At 43.7% G+C, this 21,963-nt stretch overlaps 1 protein-coding gene and 2 long non-coding RNA genes across 10 annotated transcripts; 1 reads left to right on the forward strand and 2 right to left on the reverse strand.

The window, feature by feature from the left end:
- Positions 1 to 1,451: 1,451 nt before the first annotated feature.
- LOC124691947 lies at positions 1,452 to 21,901 on the reverse strand. Of its 6 annotated transcripts, none has more exons than XR_006999215.1 (9): positions 21,743 to 21,901; positions 16,544 to 16,618; positions 14,805 to 14,919; positions 13,513 to 13,613; positions 11,294 to 11,391; positions 11,141 to 11,214; positions 9,654 to 10,003; positions 5,116 to 5,228; positions 3,716 to 4,163 (listed from the first exon to the last, which is right to left on the reverse strand). It is a non-coding gene; the product is annotated as an uncharacterized LOC124691947 (long non-coding RNA). The 6 variants fall into 6 exon arrangements; XR_006999216.1 differs by lacking the exon at positions 21,743 to 21,901 and adding an exon at positions 16,844 to 16,913 and having other exon boundaries at positions 11,294 to 11,355; XR_006999213.1 differs by lacking the exon at positions 21,743 to 21,901 and adding an exon at positions 16,844 to 16,913.
- Positions 3,182 to 6,748, forward strand: LOC124691946. 2 transcript variants are annotated; one of them, XR_006999212.1, is made up of 4 exons: positions 3,182 to 3,367; positions 3,465 to 3,527; positions 4,132 to 5,283; positions 5,544 to 6,748. It is a non-coding gene; the product is annotated as an uncharacterized LOC124691946 (long non-coding RNA). The 2 variants fall into 2 exon arrangements; XR_006999211.1 differs by having other exon boundaries at positions 4,132 to 5,661; positions 6,115 to 6,743.
- Positions 17,712 to 21,732, reverse strand: LOC124691944 (receptor-like protein kinase HSL1). 2 transcript variants are annotated; one of them, XM_047225234.1, is made up of 3 exons: positions 18,804 to 21,732; positions 18,488 to 18,530; positions 18,278 to 18,428 (listed from the first exon to the last, which is right to left on the reverse strand). In XM_047225234.1, exons 1-3 carry the CDS (start codon positions 21,358 to 21,360, stop codon positions 18,386 to 18,388), a joined length of 2,643 nt encoding a protein of 880 aa, XP_047081190.1. In that variant the 5' UTR covers positions 21,361 to 21,732; the 3' UTR covers positions 18,278 to 18,385. The 2 variants fall into 2 exon arrangements, with proteins under 2 accessions (XP_047081189.1, XP_047081190.1); XM_047225233.1 differs by having other exon boundaries at positions 17,712 to 18,530.
- Positions 21,902 to 21,963: the final 62 nt, after the last annotated feature.

The following is a 21,963-nucleotide window of genomic DNA, read 5'->3' on the forward strand; positions in this document are numbered from 1 at the left end:
TAGTTTCCGTAGCTCTCATAATTCCACTAAGAAACTTAAAGCAATTAGTTTAGTTCTTATGAGCATAACATCGAACGGGTAGAAGGCATGTGCTCACACACAAGGGGGAGGCCAGTGGAGGAAGCTCGGTTCGTTTGATGTGCTCTAGAGTGTCTCTATTGTGGACTGAGATCCGGTGACTTCACTAAAAGAAGTCACCATGCAACTTTATTTATGTGAGCCATTTGATTGATCTAAATTTGAATTTAAAATTTCAGTTGCTCAGAAAAATTGAAAAAATACAGTAAAACATATATCTTTCATTGAGTATTCTAGGAAAGTTTCAGTCCATTTAAAAAAATTGTTAAATTTTGAGTTTAAAATTTGGATCAACTATATGATGTATGCGTTAGATCTTAATCGGATGGCTCATGTAGGTAAAATCGCATGGTGACTTTTCTTAGCGAAGTCACCATCTATTGTTCAGTCAAAGCGGCAAAAGGACCCACAGTATAAGGCTAAGCGGTGAAAGTTGGATCGAACTAACAACACGCATAAACCAGAAAACCGGAAATTAAAAGCAAATGAGGAAAGATCAACATGAAGAAGAGCGAGAGGTAACCGGAAGCAATCAAAGTGAACAACTGGAACCTGCCGGTCACCTAGACTTTCACAAACGAAAAAAATGGAGAGAAGAGAACCACTCGGGAGCATCTAGAGGTGTCATATGCCCGTATACAGTAAAATTTCTTTAATGAAAAAATACCCAAAGTGCTGAGATTTTAGCAACGAGACTCAACTATGATACAGGTAATAATTAATAATAATACAAGACAGTGAATACAAACTAAGAAAGTTTGCTAATTTAGATTGAAGCATATATATCGCGATACAAACTAAGAAAGTTTGCTAAGTTAGATTGAAGCATATATATAGCGATACAAACAATTGCGCATTAATTTAAAGAAAATGAACAACCGGCATAATTGCTGCTAGGTCCAATTGACTGTTACCCTTCCAACGAGCCATTCAGCAACTCAGTAAGCATACACTCAAAGGCAACTAAAAATGATCATATATGGCCAAAGAATGAGCCCACGGGCGCCAAGCCGATGCTTTCTAGTTTAATTCAGAGCGACAGATTAGCTTCCAAGTTTAGTTTCACTAGATGACCCGGTGCGCCCCGGCGCGCAGGCAAATGCAAGACATTAATATAACCATAAGTTTTATGCGACTGATGTTTGTTTATTTGCCCAAGCATTCAGTAGGTCTTCTACAGCCCTTAAGCCTGTATAAGCAATCTTTTTATAGAAAATAAAAACTTTCAAGCAACTATCTACAGATAACACATGTACAACACATGAGCAACTTTTTGTGCATCCAACCATTTGTTCATAGCAAAGAGAAATAAATGTGTATAAACATCATGTTTTTAGGTGCCATCAAGACATTCAATAACCCAATAAGTACATAAGAATACATCAGGAGCATCACTAAGAAGCAAGGAACAAATGGGCGCAGGCCACCAAATGGTCCTGATCATACTTGCATGCCAAGATCCTTATACATCATTACCGGCGGTTCCTCTTATATTAAGCCTATCAAACAAATACAAAAGAAATACAATCAAATATACAGTTGAAAAAATAGAACATACATACTGACTAAAAAAAGTGAGGACTATTAACCTTGCTATAAGGGCATGCGTGTGACTTAACAAGATTTCAAGTATCCTCTACTTTGGACTCCAAAAAAAATGAATTTGGTAAGCACATAATAAAATAGAAACAAAAGTGTTCAACCAACAGTGTAGCTATCTGCATAAGATACTACTTTAGAAACACATTATCTGGGATAGTTTTTAAATCTATTTCTCCCTCGGTCCATAAAAGGATGTCGGGAGGTTCGTCTAAATTTGGATGTATATTTTTGTACTATAGAGTGTCAAGATACATTCGAATTTAGACAAACTTTCGACATCATTTTATGGATAGAGAAGTATGTTCCATCAGTACAAACATTGAGGTTGCGGTTCCCAGCCAACAAACTGCAGCAACATGCATAATACTATATATTATAGGGCAACCTACTTCATTTTTCTCATAATTTTGAGGCATGCTCTGTGTAGTTTTGGTGCCTCTAGGAAATTTCCGGTGATCCTTTTTCACGTTCTTCGATTCCGATGTTGCACTATCGTGGTCTTCTATTTGGGTGCCTATAGCTGCCTATAGCACCGTTTAGCTATTCTCCCCACGTGTCCTCTCTCGATAACTCCCGAAATCCCCAATCAGATCGCCTCTCTTCTTGGTCGTCTCCGGCATCCACGAGGGCGGCGTGGCCCGTGGGGTGGAGGGGCGTGGCGCGGCGTCCTATGACGATGGTGGCGCATGCGTGCTGGTGAATGGTGCGGAAGGCCTATCCATGTCCTGGTGGTGCCGCCAGCCACCGGCCGCGGAGACCGACGGCGAACGGCAGCGCGACCACTGGGAGCGCTCCCTGCGTCGGCCATGGCTTCTCCTCCTCCGTCTCGGCTTCGTGGTGGTGGAGGTGCAGCTGGTGGACGTTCCCGTGGTGGTGATTGCACGCGCCGCCGCTGCCCGCGACGCCCCCACGCCTACATCGCCGTCCTCCCTCCCGCGGCGTCGACTGCTTCAAGAATGTCGATCAAATCGGCGAGGAACCTACGGGTTGTTACATGTACCCTACTTATTTCTTCCTCTCAGCAGCAATTCGTCGATCTAGAATCTGATTCCGTCGCCACCGGCCGTTGTCAGGAAAGTCAACATGGCAGGAGACGAAGACGACTAAGATTGTGACCATCGATAAGATCCGCGCGAGTATAGGGGTGGTCTCCTGGCGCGGGCGCGGGAGGCGTGAACGTCGGGTCGCTGATCTCCCCGGCGACCAGCCTCGGCTGCTACTGGTTTGCCTTGGTTTTCTGCTACTGTTCCTCGGACAGGGATTCGGTAACATTGAAATAGCAGGGCACGCCGTGCCATTCCCCCATGATCCACTGTCCACACCTAATCCAAGGGCAACTATGGCGTGAAATTGCCCCATGAAGCATGGCGCCTCAGAGCAGGGCGTCATACAACCACGGCGCCCCAGGCTAGGGCGTCATGCTTTGCTTTCCGTAAGCCTGCTGGGTAAATGGCACGGCGTGCCCTGCTGTGTTAATGTTACCGAATCCCTGTCCCTGTTCCTCCTGGCACGGCTGGTTCAGCGCGGACCACTGCTTCTTGTTTTGTGCTGGACACTTCTCCGGGTGTGCGCGTTCATGCCGGTGGGAAGCCTTCTTCCAATGATTCCCAACACTAGATTCCTGGCCTTCCAGCTACCTCTATGATGGCGAGTGAGGCTGGTCCATCCTCTTCACGATCTGTTCGAGGTTTGATTTCATCTTGCCATCGGTCTTCTTTCTCTTCTGTTCTTATGTGTCCTTATTCTGGTTACTGATTTGCTTTTGGCAAGCGCACGTATTGCAGCTGCGGAATCTACACACAAGAGGAGATTTGTACGAGCTTGATTTTGCTGTCATCGGCCGTGAGGTACTTCCCGTGTTCGTCCTCTTCACGATCTGCTTCAGGCTTGATTTTGAGTACATTTTTTTACGTTAGTTAATTTCTATACAACAGTGCATAAATGAGATGGTTCCCCCAGTCAGGGATTCTCCTAATGTTATTTAGTCCAGCTAACTGTATTAAATAATGAATATAGATTCAGACAAGTTTCCTTCGCAGCAATGAAAACTCCTAGGCCAGATGTATATTCTATTTTGTTCTTCCCCTTCGTATTCTAAGTGGCATGCCCACTGGTGTACATAACAATGCATGCACTGCCCCAAAGACGAGCTCAATGCCATGTGCCCTCCCATACGTATTGCTCTTTTTAAATAGACTCAAATCAACAGTTATATATCACTCTCTTGTTTTTTTTTTCTCTCTAAAAAAGTTATATATCAGTCTCTTTGTTTGTTCTCTGAACAAAATATTCTATACAACTTCATGTAAAGAGAATTTGTTAAGGGGTCTGCACGCTGCATTCTATAAATGTCCCTACATTTCCTTCCCTTTGCTTGCTATACCATCTTGTGTCGGTAGAAATGTCCATATCCTTCCTCTAATACAATCCCTGCCTTCAATAACATTGCAGGGAGACATAACGGAGGATTGTGTGCCACAAAACTGCATCGACCAATTCAGGGATCAACGGAAAGAAGGATCAATCTTAACGATTAATTTTTTGTTGTCGACATGCCCAAGACGGCAAGACCTATATAGTATCAGACTGTTCAATTTCTATCAGGAACCCATTATACGGTGCATTCAGTCCAATTTCTTTTATACCTGCTTTCTTCCCCTCAAAACAACTAATGATGCTTTCATGTACAATACCTTCTTTGTTTGTTGCTATGACCGTTGTTCAGTCAACAGGTATAAAGATTTCAGCCACGCACCCCAAATACTCACCGGTTGGATTTACCGGCCGCTAACTTTAACCTCTATCTGGTTTTGACACAATATAGGTGTGTGGGCTCTCAAGAGCACACACATAACATGTTGTTATATAAATTACTACAGTTTTGATGCCGGTGGTTTTATATTAATGCATAATCATTACCCCAAGTTGTTATATCCGTGCACTGTATTGTATTACACAAGGGGGAGAAGCTTTACCACAAGCTGCAGGTGTATGGTCAATCTTCAGCATTGCAAGAGGCATGTGGTATTTTTTGGTATTGTTAGTCAGCTTTTAGCACTAAGCAAACTAGAGATTGAAGACGAGTTCAATCACTTTTTCTCCTGGAACATATGAAAAAGATGGGTACTTAGTTTCTTCTAGCCTACTGTGCTGCCATATATTGTTCTCTCCTACGACAAGTTCTTTTGACAGCTTTGAAAGCTCTATCCATGCATATTCATTTACTGATGCCTGATCTCTGGACTTTTCTATGCTTTGTATTGCACTTTATCATAGATAGATGGTACGTTCTGTTTGCTCTCACGCCGATATTCATGTATGCTGAGTACCAAAATACTAATATAGTGAGCATTTTATGTAGTATATTCACAGTATTTGATCCATCGGAAAAAATGCTGGCAAAATAGATTGGTATTTAGAAAAATGTGTTGCTACCTGCAGTTCTATTCTCCTTTCATAGTCTCTTGCTCCGGCTCTTGGTCTCAGGCAGATGTGTGTAGCCTGCAGGTCGCAACACTGAAGAATGGAGCGGTTGGTGGAGGGCGTCTCTACATTGTTTCCAGAGAGATAATGAAATAGATGCTGATTACATCTTAAACTAAGGTGCATAAGTTATCTCATTCATTTATGGTCACTCAACAAACTTCTCCAGTCCAGGAATTTAAACCTTTTTCAACAGCTCTGCAGATATTTTTCCAAATGTACTGATAGGTTTATTTTTCTTCCAAATTTCTTTACAAATTCTTCTACATACTGTTGTCAACTTGTCATCAAAGTCTTGACGCTTCCAGGATGGTCATTGACTGTCTTTCTTATTATACTTTTGACATGCCTCAACATATTGTATTCGTTCCTGGATTTAGGTTGTCCTTAAATGGAAATCACATCAAGAAAAACATTTAGATGGTCAGATTTAGTGGATTGAGTTTGTTCATTTAACATAATAATGGAATTAATCCTGAATTGCTGACTAATATCCTGGTGAGTGCCTCTTTTCATGTGATCATACTGCAATATTGGTTCAACTCTTGTGAATGCCTTTTTTCTTTGAGCATACTGCAATATTGGTTCATCTCTTTCAGCTGTACAGTCTCATGTTTTATGGGCACCATACCTGTCGGGTGCAACATAAAGTGATAATGACATATGTCCCATAAACTATGTATATAGGTTTTTGATCTAACATCGTACTCTCCCTAATTTCTCATATATATTCTTATCCTGCCCTTTTGGTATTCCTGGTATGCCACTTGCTTTCTTAGGATTATTCGCTGTAATAATATAATTTGTCATTTAACTGCTCAATACATGAAGTAGAGGTTGATTTTAATGACATGTGATGGTAGAAAATGTCTATTTTGTCAGTAAAATTTTCAGATTTCAGATGAACTTCTTTAAATATGGTGAGGATATAACACATGGTAAATCAAATAGGTGGTATGTATGCAGTGATCTTTTGATGGCCTATGGTAGAACCAAGAATTATACATGAACACTACTAATGTGCTCAGTTCACCTGAACTAAATGATGGGCGCGTACCAAGCTTCAAGAAATTTTCCTGGAGGCACATTCATGTATTTTTGTTCTGTTGGGTACATTTTGATATATTTGCCGTCCTTCTGGTTTCCAATTTATCTTATTTTCGTATTTGTCATTTTGATTTTCTTAAGTAGTGGAGTTTGTAAATGATACCGTTTATTATTGAGGATAACTTGCTAATGCTTATCAACCACTATGTACTTTATACTCATTTATACAAGTGACACTTGCAAGTTTCTTAACTAGGTATTCACGGTACTACCAATATGCATGAATGGAGTTGAGGAATTTCAAAGCGCCTTTAAAAGGTTGTATGGGTCGTTGCTACCATCATTGTTTAAGAGTTTCAAGTTGTAATATGGCCACTTACAGAAGGAGTAACAAATTCGCTAGAAAGTTAATGTATTCGCAGTTCTTGGTGTAAGAATGTTATCAAGTGAGTTTAGTTTTGGTTTCTATCTAAATGTCCACTTCAAAAAAACAAAGACCAATATAGAGTTTTCAGTATGGTTACACAATTATCAATTACACACTGCGAGTGGCAAGCTTCATTTTGATTGACAATGGACACCTAATTTACTGCTCCTTTGACAGTTGTCTCATGGATTCGATTGACTGATATCCTTTTGATGAAAACACATGGAAAGGATAAAGTTACTGATAGTGTATAGATTTTTCATATCTGGTGATATGTTCAATTCTTCAGCATAATGGTAGTAATAATTCAAATAAAGTTTTTATGCCACATGATCGTTCCTGTGTGTCAATAATTACACACTGTGAGCGGCAAGCTTCATTTTGATTGACAATGGGCATCTAATTTACTGCTCCTCTGACAGTTGCCTCATGGATTGGATTGTCTGTTGTCAGATCTGCCATGGAGAATTTCTGAAGAGCATGCAGGTTAAGAAAAACTAAGAAGTATATGCTGTGGTGCATGTCCATAATAGAATAGCTTTATCTCCATGATGGATAAACTATTCGGTGTTGTGTAACCAAGGGCCCATAACTGATTGACTATTAACCACTATTTGGTGCTCTATATCAATTTGGTCCAAGGATCTTTAAATTCTACCAAAAATAAGCAGACACAGCGATGCAACGCCGCCACCGTCAAGACCCTGCACAAGCATGGCAAAATCCGCTGTATGAAAATTATATTCTGCAGCGTCATCTATAGATGTTACTGCCAGTCTTCTGGCACTATTTGTCCATATCGCTAGAATCCTTCCTGATGAATATTCTCCTCAATGCATACTTATAACTCAACCTCTGCACGTCACACGCTGTTCAAAGCCACTAACTAATTACGCCAGAAGAATACCACTACTTTGCAATGCAAAGACAATTGCCCGTTAAAACAATTGCACAGATTAATTCCATGCAATCATTCTCGGCAGCCTTCTCTGCAAATATAGTCACATAGTCCGGCAATGGCACAAAACTCCTCCACCAAAAAAACCAAGCAGCCTTTGCAGGCCCACACTCCGCAAGGAAAAACAAGGAATGCATTATTATTTTTCGTCCGACGACGAAAGGAGTAATAAGAAACAGTAGATCAGGGTAGAGACACTCATGGCCCCCTAATACACTCCATCCTCTCTACTTTGTATCGTGTCCATTATTTAGTGTGATTTACATTTCATGTCATCTCTTTGTCTAAACTTGTTTTAGTAAGGAATTACATACAAGGAAATAAAAGCTGCTATTTAAATGATGTATTTATAGTTAAATGATGTATTTTATATCTCAGGTGTTAATATATACTAGCAGAAAGTACTAGCTGCCCCTCCTCCTCTCATGACCTAGCCGCCGCCCTCCTCCTCTCCCGCCCCCCTCCTGGGCGGTGGCGGAGGACCCGCCTGCCCCGCCACGAGCAGCCGCCCACGGACCGCCGCCCCTCAGCCGCCGCTGCTGCTGGCCTCGGCCCCGGGCACAACCCCGTCCCCGACGGCGCCCCTTCCGTCAAACGACGAGGGGGGGGAGAGGGTTTCCGCGACGGCGTTCCATGGGAGGTGATGAAGCGCCGGTGGAGGAAGCCGGGCGGCATGGCTACTTGGCCGGGGCCTGATGCTCTCCGTTGGTAGCCTTCGAGGATTCGGTGGAGCGTTGGCGGCCTCCGCCCCCGGTGATGGTTCGGAGGTGGTACACATGATCCGCGCCACCGTCCTCTTCCCTGGTGATCCGGCAGGAGGGACTGGCGGCGTGGGGCTGCTGGTCTTGCTTTGTTTTTGGTGGCGGCCCTCGGGTTTCTCGCAAGCGAAGATGAAGATCTATCGGAGGTCAGTTTGCCTTGATATGGCTGGAGAGATGAGTTCCGGAAAGCTCCACCGGCGAATGAAACAATGCATCTTTTGCCTGGAGTTTGCTGGATCGGGTGGTATTCGGTCGCGCGCACCCACGTTTTTATTCCGACCGTTTGGTTCCGCAGAGAGCGGCGCGAAACTCTATTCTGTGTTGACATCAGGTGACTACTTGGTCCATGGTGAAGTCAGAAGAAGGAATATCATGAAGGCCGGATTGGTGGACTAGCTAAAGGAGGTTCGAGTCTCTGTGATGCTGAGGGATTTGCTTGGCGTTCCGGGCTCCACAGCAGTGGTATGCATGTGGGGGCGGCAGCACGGGTGAAGTTCAGAGTCTTACATCTCAGGGTAAAAACCCAAGGTCTGGCCTTAACTGGTTGTGCCTGGCAATGACCTTGTTGGAGGCATTGTTTTGAGAGTGGGGACTATTTTCAGGATGAAAATCTAAGACCTTTTGTCGGGCGACGGCGGCACGGGTGCACTATTCCCTTCTTGGAGGCGTCGCTTTTGGAGTGTGGTGGTGGTTGTATTGCTGTTGCTAGGTCTGGAAGGCTGTAGCGGGACTTTTATTTCTTAATTTTCTTTACTCTTTTTTGGCTGTGTGCATCCGTACTGCCACTAGGGTGGGACGTTGTTGCAAAGGCTGGGTGTAATTGGTATCTTTTGATATTAATATATTTCCTTTATCTAAAAAAAATAGTTAATATTCGTTCGATGAACAGAAACACAATGACACAATATCTAAATATGAATAAATTGTGGCCCACTCAATTTTACATGGGCCAACACCGTAAAACCACATATTTCAGCACTGTGGAGACCCACGGGTATTTACTAGCCCATCTGATTTAGGTAATCGGGTTTATTATATATATATATTATAATTAAAGCAGTGTATCAAGTTTTTGCACCAAAATTTCCATCAGTCAGCCACTATACTGGCGCGGCGTGCCGCCGCGCCGATCTTGGCTAGTAAGCTTCTACCACTCTACAAATCTATAATATCTGGGGTGATTTCTGAAGGTGTTATCTTCTATCCGAAGTGAAAACACGGATACACATTAACATAGAAACACCGACCTTACTCCAAGAAGCAGTACTCAAACTCATCAAGAACTCAGATTGCATACCTCAAATTTCTCAATTTGATAGGGTGTTGGCTGGCGTATAGAGGCAAGTCGACAACAATTTGAGTCCGCCTAGTCTCCACATTGACGCGACCTCTTGCTCCAAAATGAGTCTGAAACTAAACAATAACTAATAGCATACACCCTTCCAAATAATAAAGCCACAATTTAATCTATGGAGATTTTTTCTTGGGGAAAACAAAGTTACTTTAAATTCTTCACTTCCTTAAGAAAAGTGTGCTATTACGAACCAAACATAGAATATGTAAATGCATCCATGAAAACAATATGCAGCTTCCCTGAGCCGGCGCTCCTCCTCCCGTTTCTTCATCTTGAGAGCCGGCCTCATGGCACTACACACATAAACAACCAAGTAGAAAATCAGGCAACAAAATTAGGTAGATATAAAACCATAATCCGAAACAAGGATAGTAAATGATATGATATTTATAACACCCCAGAAAACACGTTAAGGTCAGGAGAGGCACAAAACTTGACATAGCCGAATAAGCGTCAGAGAAGAGCAAAGCACATGAGCATAGAAAAGAAACAACCCTGTGAAACTCGTACAACACAGCCACCAATGACTCTAGGATGAACCAACTACACAGACAATTTTTAGTGGCTACCAGACTAAACATCACCAACTATTTCACTAAATCAATTATGATAAATAACAACAAGCACACATATGTACAAATGAGCCAAGCATAAATAATCTTTAGGATGAACCAACACGGATCGAAATGTTATTGAAGAAGCTGATGTACCTTCATATTCACTAACCCAACTCTCCCAAAATTAACTTTTTTTGCGAGAAACTCCCAAAATTGACTAACCAGCAAATTCAGTCCACTCAATGCACATAAAACATTTCTGTCCACTTGCTTGGTCACAATAATCAGCAAGAATCATGCTCCATTATTGCACCAATAGTTGGCAACTCCATAGGATGACTAAAAAAAGGAAGCATGTATTCTTTCAAAGAACTTTTTGGGTAAATTTAAGTTTTAAACCAAAGGGGTGCCTAGAGACCTCTATGTACGTATAGCAAACACTGTCATCTTCCTTAGCTGCAGGAACAAATTAATTGAGGAATGGGTGAGATTTTAGCGCTTGCTCTATTATTATGCCTTGGCAGGACATACCAAAGTAATTCCTGGTTTCGATCAAAGTATATACCTTTTTGTAGCCAAGGCACCAGTGAAAAACCTTAATTCATAAGAGAACCACAGCTTCACAACACCTTATGAACTTACATAAGTCATTATAAAATGAACACGGAGACTTAAGAAAAAGTATATTCACATAATTGCTGATCTTGCTTAAAAACTGGAAAGTAATACCACCAGAAGTATTAATTGGGAGGTCACCTCTGTTGTCTCACACGCTACCAAAGCTTATAATAAGAATCTGCCTATACTCTAGAGGAATGGTGGAGCACAGGACATGAGGAGACAAATAGGAGTTGGCGGAGAACAAGATCATACCACTCACACCATCAATATATGTCCTTCCCGTTTTAGAACTCAGTTGGTAAAGCTAGCTTTGAGGAACCGGCAGGCTGCACAGACATTTTAAGTACAAGTTAGTATTGTTTTCCCAGTGTACTGAACAATTAACACAAGGCATAATATGCATACCCATCAAGTGTAAACTGTTTTCTCCAAGAGATGACTCCAGCAATGTTTGATATAGGTACTATCTATCAATTATTAATGAATGCAAGTGAGTTTGAAAGCTGCAGCCAGAGACATGAATAAGCATCATTTTTTAAGGGTGGCAGCTGCTATTTAGGAGCATAAATAAGTACCTATCATAAGAAAGAAAGTGCATCATAGATAGACCAGGCCTAATAAATGTACCATAGTGCAAGGATGTGCATCATAGATGACCCGGTGCGCCCCGCGCACAGGCGAAACCAACACAATATTGAAGCCATGTGTAATACTACACTATTTTATTTTGGTTGTAGAATATTATGAATTGTTTGGGTACTTCATCTACATGAATTAGAAATCCTTTTCTTAATGTTAAGCTTTCTTGGCAGCATTTCGTTTGCCGGACCAAAGACCGTTATAAACATCTCTCAGGAAACAACCAACTTGCTTTTTCTTAGTTGCTTTGGCGAAAGATCTACTATCTGGTGACAATATCTTGCTTCAAAGAGGGCAAATCCTGTATGAACATGTTTTTCAACCATGCTTGATTGTAGAAGAGCATCATGTGAAAACTTGCTACATATTTTGATAATAATATATTTGGGGAATTCAATCCCTCCCCGAGTCCAGCAACCATAAGTCATATACTTGAGGTTACGTGAGGTATAATCAATGGAATGAACAATACAATATGGCTGCCAGATCCGAGTACATATATACCAATAGCAATACATATTGGACAGTACCAATGATCCTAGTAGATTGCTAAAGAGGCGATAAAAGCTCTTGATTTAGACAACCTAGAAAAATACATATTTATAACTCTTAAACAGCTATAAATTTGAATATTTTTCAATATAAAGTTCTAAGATAACTAATCGTAACCTCTGATATTCACATAATAATTTACGTATACAATAAATTGGTATAACTTTTTATAGCAGTATGATACACTCAAACATAAACTGGGCAACCATCATTGAATTGGAATGCAAACATCAGCAGGTCTTTTCCAAATCAAACTGAGAAGTAAGACAACAGTAGACTGAAAAAATAAGATTAGTGGAAGAAGGAACCAAATAATTCAACAAATATATATCCAGCGGAAAAAAAACTACCACTTCCCTCTCTCATCATGCAAGCTAACATTAGAGAGCAAACGGCAACAGGAACATACCAACACAAGCACTTCTATCCCAGAAGCATTCGGTGCTTTCACTTCCATACTATATATTTTTTTCAACTTCGGCAGCCTCTCTGCAATTTCTAAAAATAAGTATTTACGTTGTCCTCAATTTAGCAAAGACGCCCTACATTCAGGACAGATTCTTATAGTGTATTTCTGATTATTCCGTTGTGAACTCATAGAAGGCAATGAAGAACTAATCGATATTTTCCATAGGCAGGTAAACTGCCGCCAACAATCAACTCGTAGCAAGCAATGAAGAACTAACCAATATTTTCCATAGACAGGCAACCCGCTGCCGGCCACGAGACTTGCTATTTTTCCTAGGCCTGGGTTGGTTCCACCAATGAAACAACCTAGACATTGCAGACATGCTCTCCTCTGCGCCCATAGAAAGGGGGATCCTAGAATCCATAAGTATACATAGTACCTGCATATACTATATCTAGTACCCCATCCGATCCAAATTAAGTGTCACTGATTTAGCGCAACTTTGTACTAATATGATTGGAGGGAGTATTAAATTGATTATAGGCAACCAAATTTAGATATTTAGAAGAACCGGAAGATGCATCATATGGTGGAATTTCTAATCCGATAGCTAGGCACACCATTTTATTACATCAAACTTGTCAAGTCAAGAAAGGCTAAATGATGGTGTGAGGCAGCTGACTGTATATCATTAGGTCCAACAACAATAGATCCATAGAGCAGTGAGGAAATTCAGAATTGAATCTCCTGGGAAAGTCAACATGCAAAACACGCAGTTACATGTTACTGGATCATGCGATACTCTTAACTAACTTTTTTGCGAGGATGGGATACTCTTAACTCACCACAAACATAAAACTGCCACAAGGAAACTTTGTCCCCTCCGACTGCTATTATTTCAAGATAACATCAGAACCGTATTACTCTGACATGTAACAATACTACATGTTCGTAATTCAGCACAAACAATTTCTCTAGTAGTTTGGCAGTAAAGGCCAAAAAAACAGTCAAGTTATTGGTGTACCTTGATAACATATATTATCACAGTTATATTATCCTCAATATACTTCTTTTCCACTCCTTAAAAATGTAGCTCTGTAGCTTATTAATTTTGGAGCTACTCAACTGAAAGAAATAGATAAGAAATAGTTAGGAAACCAAATATATGGAGCTGCATTGTGTAGGTTAATAAACTTTAATCAAGTGTTTGATATTATTTTCAGCACTATTATTTAGAGCTCTTCATAAAAATAGATCTATTCTGTTTTAGTAAGCAATGCATCATTAATCCCAAATTTTCACCTCTCCTTTTGCATTTGTGTCGACCACCAAACAATATGAAGAAGTAACATTATAGCTATTCAGCACAAACCCAAATCTGAACCAACACCAACCTAATAGCTATTCAGCATGACCTGTTGTCCATGCGCTTAATATGAATTTCAAGGGATTTATGATCCATTGTTTAGGTTCCTGAAGGAGGCCCATACCTCCAATCAAAACAATTACACACCAACCTAATAGCTATCCAGCACAAACCCAAATCTGAACCAACCCGCAACGAAAACAAATTTGATAGCAGGCATTCTATAGCTGGGGAGAACCCTAAAGTGGCCATTAGTTTTAATAGCCTGTCAACTTTACTGGATTCATTTAGGTTTGAACCGGAAAAAATCGAGAACTGATAGTTCCCGTTCACACACTATAAAGGTACACTATAGAGACACATGGTCTAGATGAAGACACTGGAAAATATGCATTTAGATATGCCGTTTTATTCCTGTAATTCCGTATCGGCCACTAAAATCAAATGGTTCTCTCCTTTTGCATTAGTAATTCTATATCGGCTGCCAAATAACAATCTACAAAAGTATGAACAAGAAAAATCCATGGAGAAACACCAATTTGTACAATTAAACCATCAGCTTGATTTTGAAGTTATTCTTGATGTCTCAAATTGTCATTGATTTCAGTCAACTCAAGCTGCACATAACTAATCAAATTTCATAATTTTATTCCTAATCACCACATGACTAAACTGCTCTCCCAGTCAACCATCACGGATTGTTGAATAACACAATTGACTGCCAGAAACTGCAGGGATGGTTGTTTTATTAGCAAGTGCTTAGTCATGTGGAATGGGGGACCAAAGAGTATATATTGGTGACTTCCAAACAAACATGAAAGAATATACAAATTCCAGATACTGAAATGACACTAATGAGTAACCGAAGTACCACCTGTGCATTTTATCCTACATTACGAACTATTTTGCTATTGAATGAAACACTACACACAAGAGACATCCTCTGGTACCTCGTGGGGTGACAATGATAGTGCAATGGCACCATATCTGGATAGATATTTATATTCCCTTTTCCCACCCACATAAGGTACATCAACGGCATGCTGGCCAATGGCATCATATATGCTGAAAAAGTAACAAGCTATTTTAGTCAATTGGCCGCTCCGAAATAAAAGAAAATAAAAAAAAACTGGGAAAATGATTCAAATAGGACAAATGGACCGAATCGCCAATAGCTCCATAAAGGCAATTCTATGCAAGGATGAATGAAAGAAACCAAACATGAAAGTGCAGAATCAAAGTATCCAAGTATCAGAAGTAATGAGCAGAGGAAGCATAGCTTAAAACATACTGAGTTTAAATTAAGAAACCAATTATCAAAGTGCAGAATCAAAGAAAGGATGAGTTGAGTTTCATAGTCATGAAAATTGAACACACACATAGCACTCGTCCCCTCCCTATGCTATTATTTCAGGATAATATCAGCATGCTATTTCTCTCACGTGGAACATTATTCAGTCCAAACAGGTCTTGCTAATCATTTAGCTGCAATGGGAGAAAACAAAAGTGGTATAATCAACACAGCTAAAACTAAAGAACAATAATGCTTATAGAGCTAAGAACGGGTCTATAGAGTCCCGCTAATTATTCAACTACAAAGAGAGAAAATAACAGTGGCACAATACTCAGAACTAACCACATTCTGAAACTCATCATCTTTAAACCAAAATTTTCGTTGGTAGAACCAAAATGACAAAAATTCAAAGTGATCATGTACATTCAGATACTAAAGGACGCCAAATTTAGCAAATAAAAAAATGAAGCTATTGATTTGGGCACCTGACTGAAGATACATGGTGGTCTAGCTGAGCTTCAGCAGCAAAATGGCTTAGTGAAGATGTGCAAATGGAGAATTGTTAATGAAGATGTGCTATTCTTAGACCAGAATATAAAACAATAATATATGCAACACTGCTTAGAGTAACTGCCAATGGCTTAAACCTACTAACTGCAGCTCCAGTGTTCAAGCTCTAGGACACAAATTTTATTTTTATTTTTTTATTTTTCCATAGTTTCTCTGTTTTAGCCAGCAACACTGAAGCTTTATAAAGATATGGTTTCATATCTCAACTTGTCTTAGGTCCTCATAATATTACTTGCACTTCAAAAATGCTCAAACATTTATTTCGTCAATTTGGGGTATTACACTACAACCGCTATACACAACATGAAAACCAATGTGGCCGCTGCCCTGCAGTGTGCCTGGGGACTCTGGTTCAATCAGCTCAGCACCGGGCTAGAGGTGGGTAGGGGATGGGCGGCGCCAAGGCATGTCTGTGTCTGACAAAGCATGAGAACAGCACCGGGACGTCGCCTCTGCGGCCACAATATGCTACCAAGACAACAGAAGCACGTACCTGCTTCTGGTCGCTCATTGGCCATTGTCGTTCATCAGCTGAGGTCAAGGTCATCCACCCACTGCCACCGCTAGCAAGCCGCCGTTGTCTAATTCATTTTTCCAGTAATAGACTCTATTTATAGAGTGAACAATCAAACAGACTTGTTCAAAGATTCCTTTAATCTTTTCAGTTTGGTTACAAAATATAAATGAGCACGGTGATATAAAAAATGAAGCTTGTATGCTCACAACAATAGGCTCTTATGAAATGAACTCCAAATACTTCAGGACAATACAATACAAAAGTAAGTAGGTCATGCGGTATAGTAAAGTGAAGTATAACAGTACTACCTTGGTTTCACTCATGCCCGGCCCACGAATGTCCTGGTGATGATACTCCTTTTTTGAAGTGCAGTAAAGCTACACCTAAGAATAGCAGAAACCATTGTTAGTTGTTGCCACTGACACTGAAAATCTGGGATTGAGCATTATTTAGCAGACCACATACAAATATATAAAAAAAATTCTTAAAGCAAAACAATATTGCTCACACCGTATCTCTCTTATCATCTTTGAGACAATAAATCTGAGTTACAGGCATTGTGCTGGAATGGATATAACATATTTTTTCAAAAAAAGTCAAATCTGCACCAGGATTTTTTGTAGCCGAAAGTTGAAACTCGAGGCACCAAATCCTATTTTTTTTGGTAGCGCACACACCTGGTTGCAACCATATGAAAGCAAAACAAATTTTAATGAGAAGCACCCAATAAAAGAGAACTGCTACGAGATGAAAAAAAAACAGATCCAAAATCTGCAACTCACCGAGTTCCACGCTCGTGGGCGCCTGTGAACTGGGATCATGGTCAGCGTCAGCCTTCTTGCTTTTGAGCGAAGTCGTCAATAAGGAACTCCTTTTAGTTCCCCATCTGAGAACGAACACATGGTCTGAACTCTGAACAGACGTATTCCTTGGTTTGGGGAATAAACCCCAAGCAGGCATATTGAAGAGGATTTGGGTGGGGAATCGAGATAGAAGGGGGTAAGTACCAATGGGTTATCTGGAGAGGAAGCAAGGAGGCGCAGCAGAGGCACCAGTGCAGACAAGGACGTGAGGAGGAGTGAGCAGCAGCGCCGCCGCTGCGCTTCCCCTGAGCAGGCAACCGACACCCTCCTTGGCTCACACCCCGTCCTCCTCCGTTCCCTCAACCTGCACCCTTGAGAGCAGAGAGACAGAGAGCAAAAGACACAGAGAGGAGGGATAACCAAACCCGAACGAATTCGGTCCTGTACCTGAAACAGCAGGACCAGCTCGGCCACCTCCTCCGTCGCCGCACCCTTCGTGCTCACCTCCTTCTGCAACCGAATACAGCCGCCGCCGCCGCCGCATCCAGACGACGCTGTCACCGGCCCTGTGTCCAGCCGCCGCGGAGCACGCTCCCTGCGACCGGTGGCCCCCGTGTCGCTCGGGGCGGGAGTGGGGAGGCGGAGACGAGAGAGAGAGGAGACACCGGCTCAGATATTTTCACGAATCGAGATCTAGGTTTCACTGCGGGACATGGGCGCGACGCGGACGGCGTGTGCAAAACGGACGTGGTGATTAAGCTGGATCGCTCGCTGAAACACCGGCCCCGCACGCACATGGGCCCAACCGTCATGGAGTCATCCAGATAAGCAAGAAGTGAAAGAAAAATTACTGCATCCGACGGCTCAGATGAAAAGCGGGATTGCAAAGTTACTGTCGCACGTGGATTGGACAAGGCAGATTCATTTGCCCCTCTCAGGTGCCTTGGATGGCCGGGTCTTCTTGGAACATTTATAGGAAGGAATTCAGAGCGACAGGTTAGCTTCAGAGTTTTTAGAATACCAGTACTAAAGGTTTAGAGCTAACTATGCTGACGGTATTAAGTATATGATACAAGAAGAGCACAGATTAGCATTTATTCATATGCATATGGTTCTTCAGAGGGTTCTCTTTTTCCCCAAGATCAGAAGGCAGGGGGCGCCTCCTTCTCCACCTACGGCTTGTTCTCTCCCTCAACCTCCAGCAGCATCTTCACCACAGACCTCATTGGTGGGCGATCCTCCGGGGACTTGTTGACACACAGCAGGCCGATGTTCAGAACCTTGCGCATCTCGTTCTTGAACTGCTCGACAATCTTATGATCAAGAACAGACTCAACATTGTTTTGATCAATATTGTCGCACACCCACGCCACCAGGTCCTTCTCGCCTATCTCTGGTGTGATAGGGCTCTTGCCAGTGACAAGCTCCAGAATGACCACACCAAAGCTGAACACGTCGCTCTTCTCAGTTACATGAAGGGTGTAGGCATACTCTGAAATGCACAAAGGAACAATCACACACACAAGCCAATATATATTTTAAAAACAAGCATTTAGCTGTAGCATCAGTGCACAACAACTTAAAAGATTATGGAGAACATGTCATGTAATTGTATATTTCAACAATTACAGCCTTTACAGGGAACAACTGAAGCTGGGAGCTGTTCTAGATATCTCAACAACAACCTTCTACAAACCATGGCAGGTAATATAACATTTTTAAGACACTTAAAACATGTAAATAAATCAGGCACCAAGGAACTCACCAGGAGCAATGTAACCACAAGAGCCAGCAATGACCGACATGGTGTCCCGTCCATCTTCAACAATCTTCGCAACACCAAAGTCTGCAACCTTAGCACCAAACTCAGCATCAAGCAGAATGTTGTTCGACTTCACATCTCGGTGGATAATCGAGGGCACACAGTCATGGTGCAAGTAGCAGAGGCCCTCAGCAGCATGGACTGCGATCTTAAACCTTGTTGGCCAATCCAAGATGCCTGCATTGGCAGTGTGGAGCAAGTCCCCGAGGCTGCCATTCGGCATAAACTCGTACACAAGCAACCGGCAGGCACTATTGGTCACGGAGCAGAAGAGCTTAATGATGTTTTTGTGCCTGATTTTGCTCAACGTCGCCACCTCAGCCTCGAAAGTGTCATGTTTCTTGGCCACAGCATCGGTCGTCACCTCAGCCTCGAAAGTGTCATCCTTCTTGGCCACAGTACCAGTCGCCCAGAGCTTCTTCACAGCCACAGCCTCACTTCTAGGCCCAACAACAGACCTGTACACTTTTCCTGCTGCACCTTTGCCAATTACATTGTTCTCATCGAGGCTGTTTACTATGTCCATCAAACTGAACTCCACCTTGTGGAAGGATGTGAGAACCCAGCTTGACTTCTCGCAGTCGGTTTCAGCAGTGCGCTTCTTGTAACTTCTATACTTGTATGTGAACCATGCTAGACCGATGAGCAGGATGACTGCAGACGGGGCCAGGATGGAGGCAACCATGTTGATTCGGGCACGCCTGCGCCGGATGGCATCTGGATCGCCATCACTTGTGCATGACCCATAGCACAGACCAGGGTTGCCTAAGAAGCTCTGTCGGTAGTTTGGGGCACTGAAGAAAAGAGGCAGAGGTCCACTGAGCTTATTATAAGAGAGGTTGAAATCAGTCAGATGAAGGTTCTGCAGTTGCACGGGCACCCCACCAGAAAGCTCGTTGTTCGACAAATCCAGAGCGTACATCATACTGATTTCAGCAATCTCTGGAGGGATAATTCTAGTGAGGTGGTTATGCGAAAGGTTCAATAGTGTCAGCTTCTTCAACCGTCCAATGCCCCGTGGGATCTCCCCAGAGAGGGAATTGCTACTCAGATCAAGCAGGCTAAGCTGGGAAAGCTGATCAAGCGACTGAGGCACCGGACCAGAGAAGTTATTATCTGAAGCCAGAAGCTCTTGCAGGTTGCTCAGATTGCCCAACTCAGCAGGCAGAACACCAGTGAATCGGTTGTCCTGTATTTGCAGGTTGGACAGGTCCTTGGCACCACCAATGGCAGGATCAACCGTGCCTGAGAGAGCATTGGAACGGAGCTCGAGCATGCTGACATGCGGTAATCCCCAGAATTCCGGCGGCACAGGTCCACTGAGGCTATTGTTAAAAAGCCGGATCCTCAGCAGCGTCCGGCATTGCCCCAGCTCCGCCGGAATGGCGCCCTCGAACTGGTTGCCCAGCAGCACAAGGTGCGTCAGATTCCCGGAATCGCAGACCGTCGTTGGAATCGGACCCGACATCCTGTTGTTCGACATGTCCAAGAATTCCAGCGGGCAGTTCTTCCCAAACTCTGGCGGGAACGGCCCTTCAATCTGGTTAAGGAACATCCTTAGATCGGCGAGGCGCCGCGCCGTCCCAAGCGATGCAGGAAGGCGCCCGGTGAGTTGGTTCTGATACATGTGCACGCTCACCAGGCTTGGCCCGGCGAACATGTCCTCCGGTAGCTCGCCGGTGAGCAGGTTCATGGAGATATCAATGTTACGGAGCTTCTTCAGACTCCCCAATCCCTCTGGTATCCTCCCGGAGAGTTGGTTACTGTAGACCTCCATCTGGAACAGAGAACTCAAGTTCCCAATGCTTGTGGGTATCTCGCCGGAGAGGCGGTTATATGACAGGTCCAGGTTGCCCAGATTCCCAAGGTTTCCAATGGAAGAAGGGATTTTGCCAGTCAAGTTGCAACTGGCGAGATAGAGCTCACGTAGGCTGGAAAGGTCGCCGAGATTTTCCGGCAATGGCGACGGCCTGAATGGGTTGTAGGCAAGTTGGAGTACCTTGAGGGTGGTGAGGTTGGTCAAGAACGCCGGGAACTCACCGGAGAGGGAGTTCTGGACCAGCTTGAGCACGACGAGCGACCGAAAGCCGCCGCCGTAGGCCGCCGGGACCTCGCCGGAGAAGTCGTTCCCAGAGAGGTCGAGGTCGAAGAGCTCTGGGAGACCGGCTAGGCAGGTGGGCAGGGGGCCGACAAGGTCGTTCCCAGCGAGGTTGAGGCGCTGAAGTGACCTCAACGAGCAGACTGAGGCTGGAAAAACGCCGGCAATGGAGAGGTAATATATGAAGAGCCCATCGACAGCGGCGGTGGAGTTCCTTCCGCAGGTGACGTGCGGCCATGCACAGACATACTGGTTGGTGTCCCAACCGGAGAGGGCGCCAGTGGGGTCGGTGAGCTCCGCCTTGGCCGCAAGGAGGTGGTCGGCGTCGGAGCCTCCGACAGTGTGGGGAGGGAGTAGGACTAGGAGAGCGAGGAGGGGGAGAAGGAAGTGGAGGGCAGCCATGGTTGTGGGCTTGGTGGGTTGAGAGAGTAGGGAGTGCAGAGGCGGACGCTGGGACAACGCCGGCAAGGAGGGTTTAAGAGCATGCACAGTGTTCAATTTTTGTTCGGCGTGTCTAGTGTGACAAAGAGACGTGAACCCATCTTACATGTGTCTAACAAATTAGAAGGACGGACGTCGCGCGCGAACGTTGGGGATCTCGCGCGGCGGCGCGACATGACGTGAACCTGGCGTACAGGAAACAGAGGCTTTGCCGACGGGCTCGGCAAATACCCATATACTTGCTCGGCAGACGGCAGACGTCAACGACACCGTCGGCATACACAGAACGCTCGGCAAATACACGTATGCTGAATGTGAGGTCAAGAAGGGAGGCAGTGCTCACCTGCGTGCGGCGGCAGAGGAAGCGGGGCATCGACCAGCAGCGGCAGGCCGTCATCCTCAGCAGTATGGCCGCTGCCGCCGGGGGAGAGCAGCTGCAGCAGGAGGTCGGCCTCCCTCTCCCGGTGGCGGCGGCACGCCTGGAGGAGCTGCGACGGTCGGGTCTCGCCGGACCGGACCGCCGACGTCCCGGAGCAGCAGGGTGCGGGCCGCGCAGAGCAGCCT

Source organism: Lolium rigidum, chromosome 2, assembly GCF_022539505.1.
Source record: "Lolium rigidum isolate FL_2022 chromosome 2, APGP_CSIRO_Lrig_0.1, whole genome shotgun sequence".
Lineage (NCBI taxonomy): Eukaryota > Viridiplantae > Streptophyta > Magnoliopsida > Poales > Poaceae > Lolium > Lolium rigidum.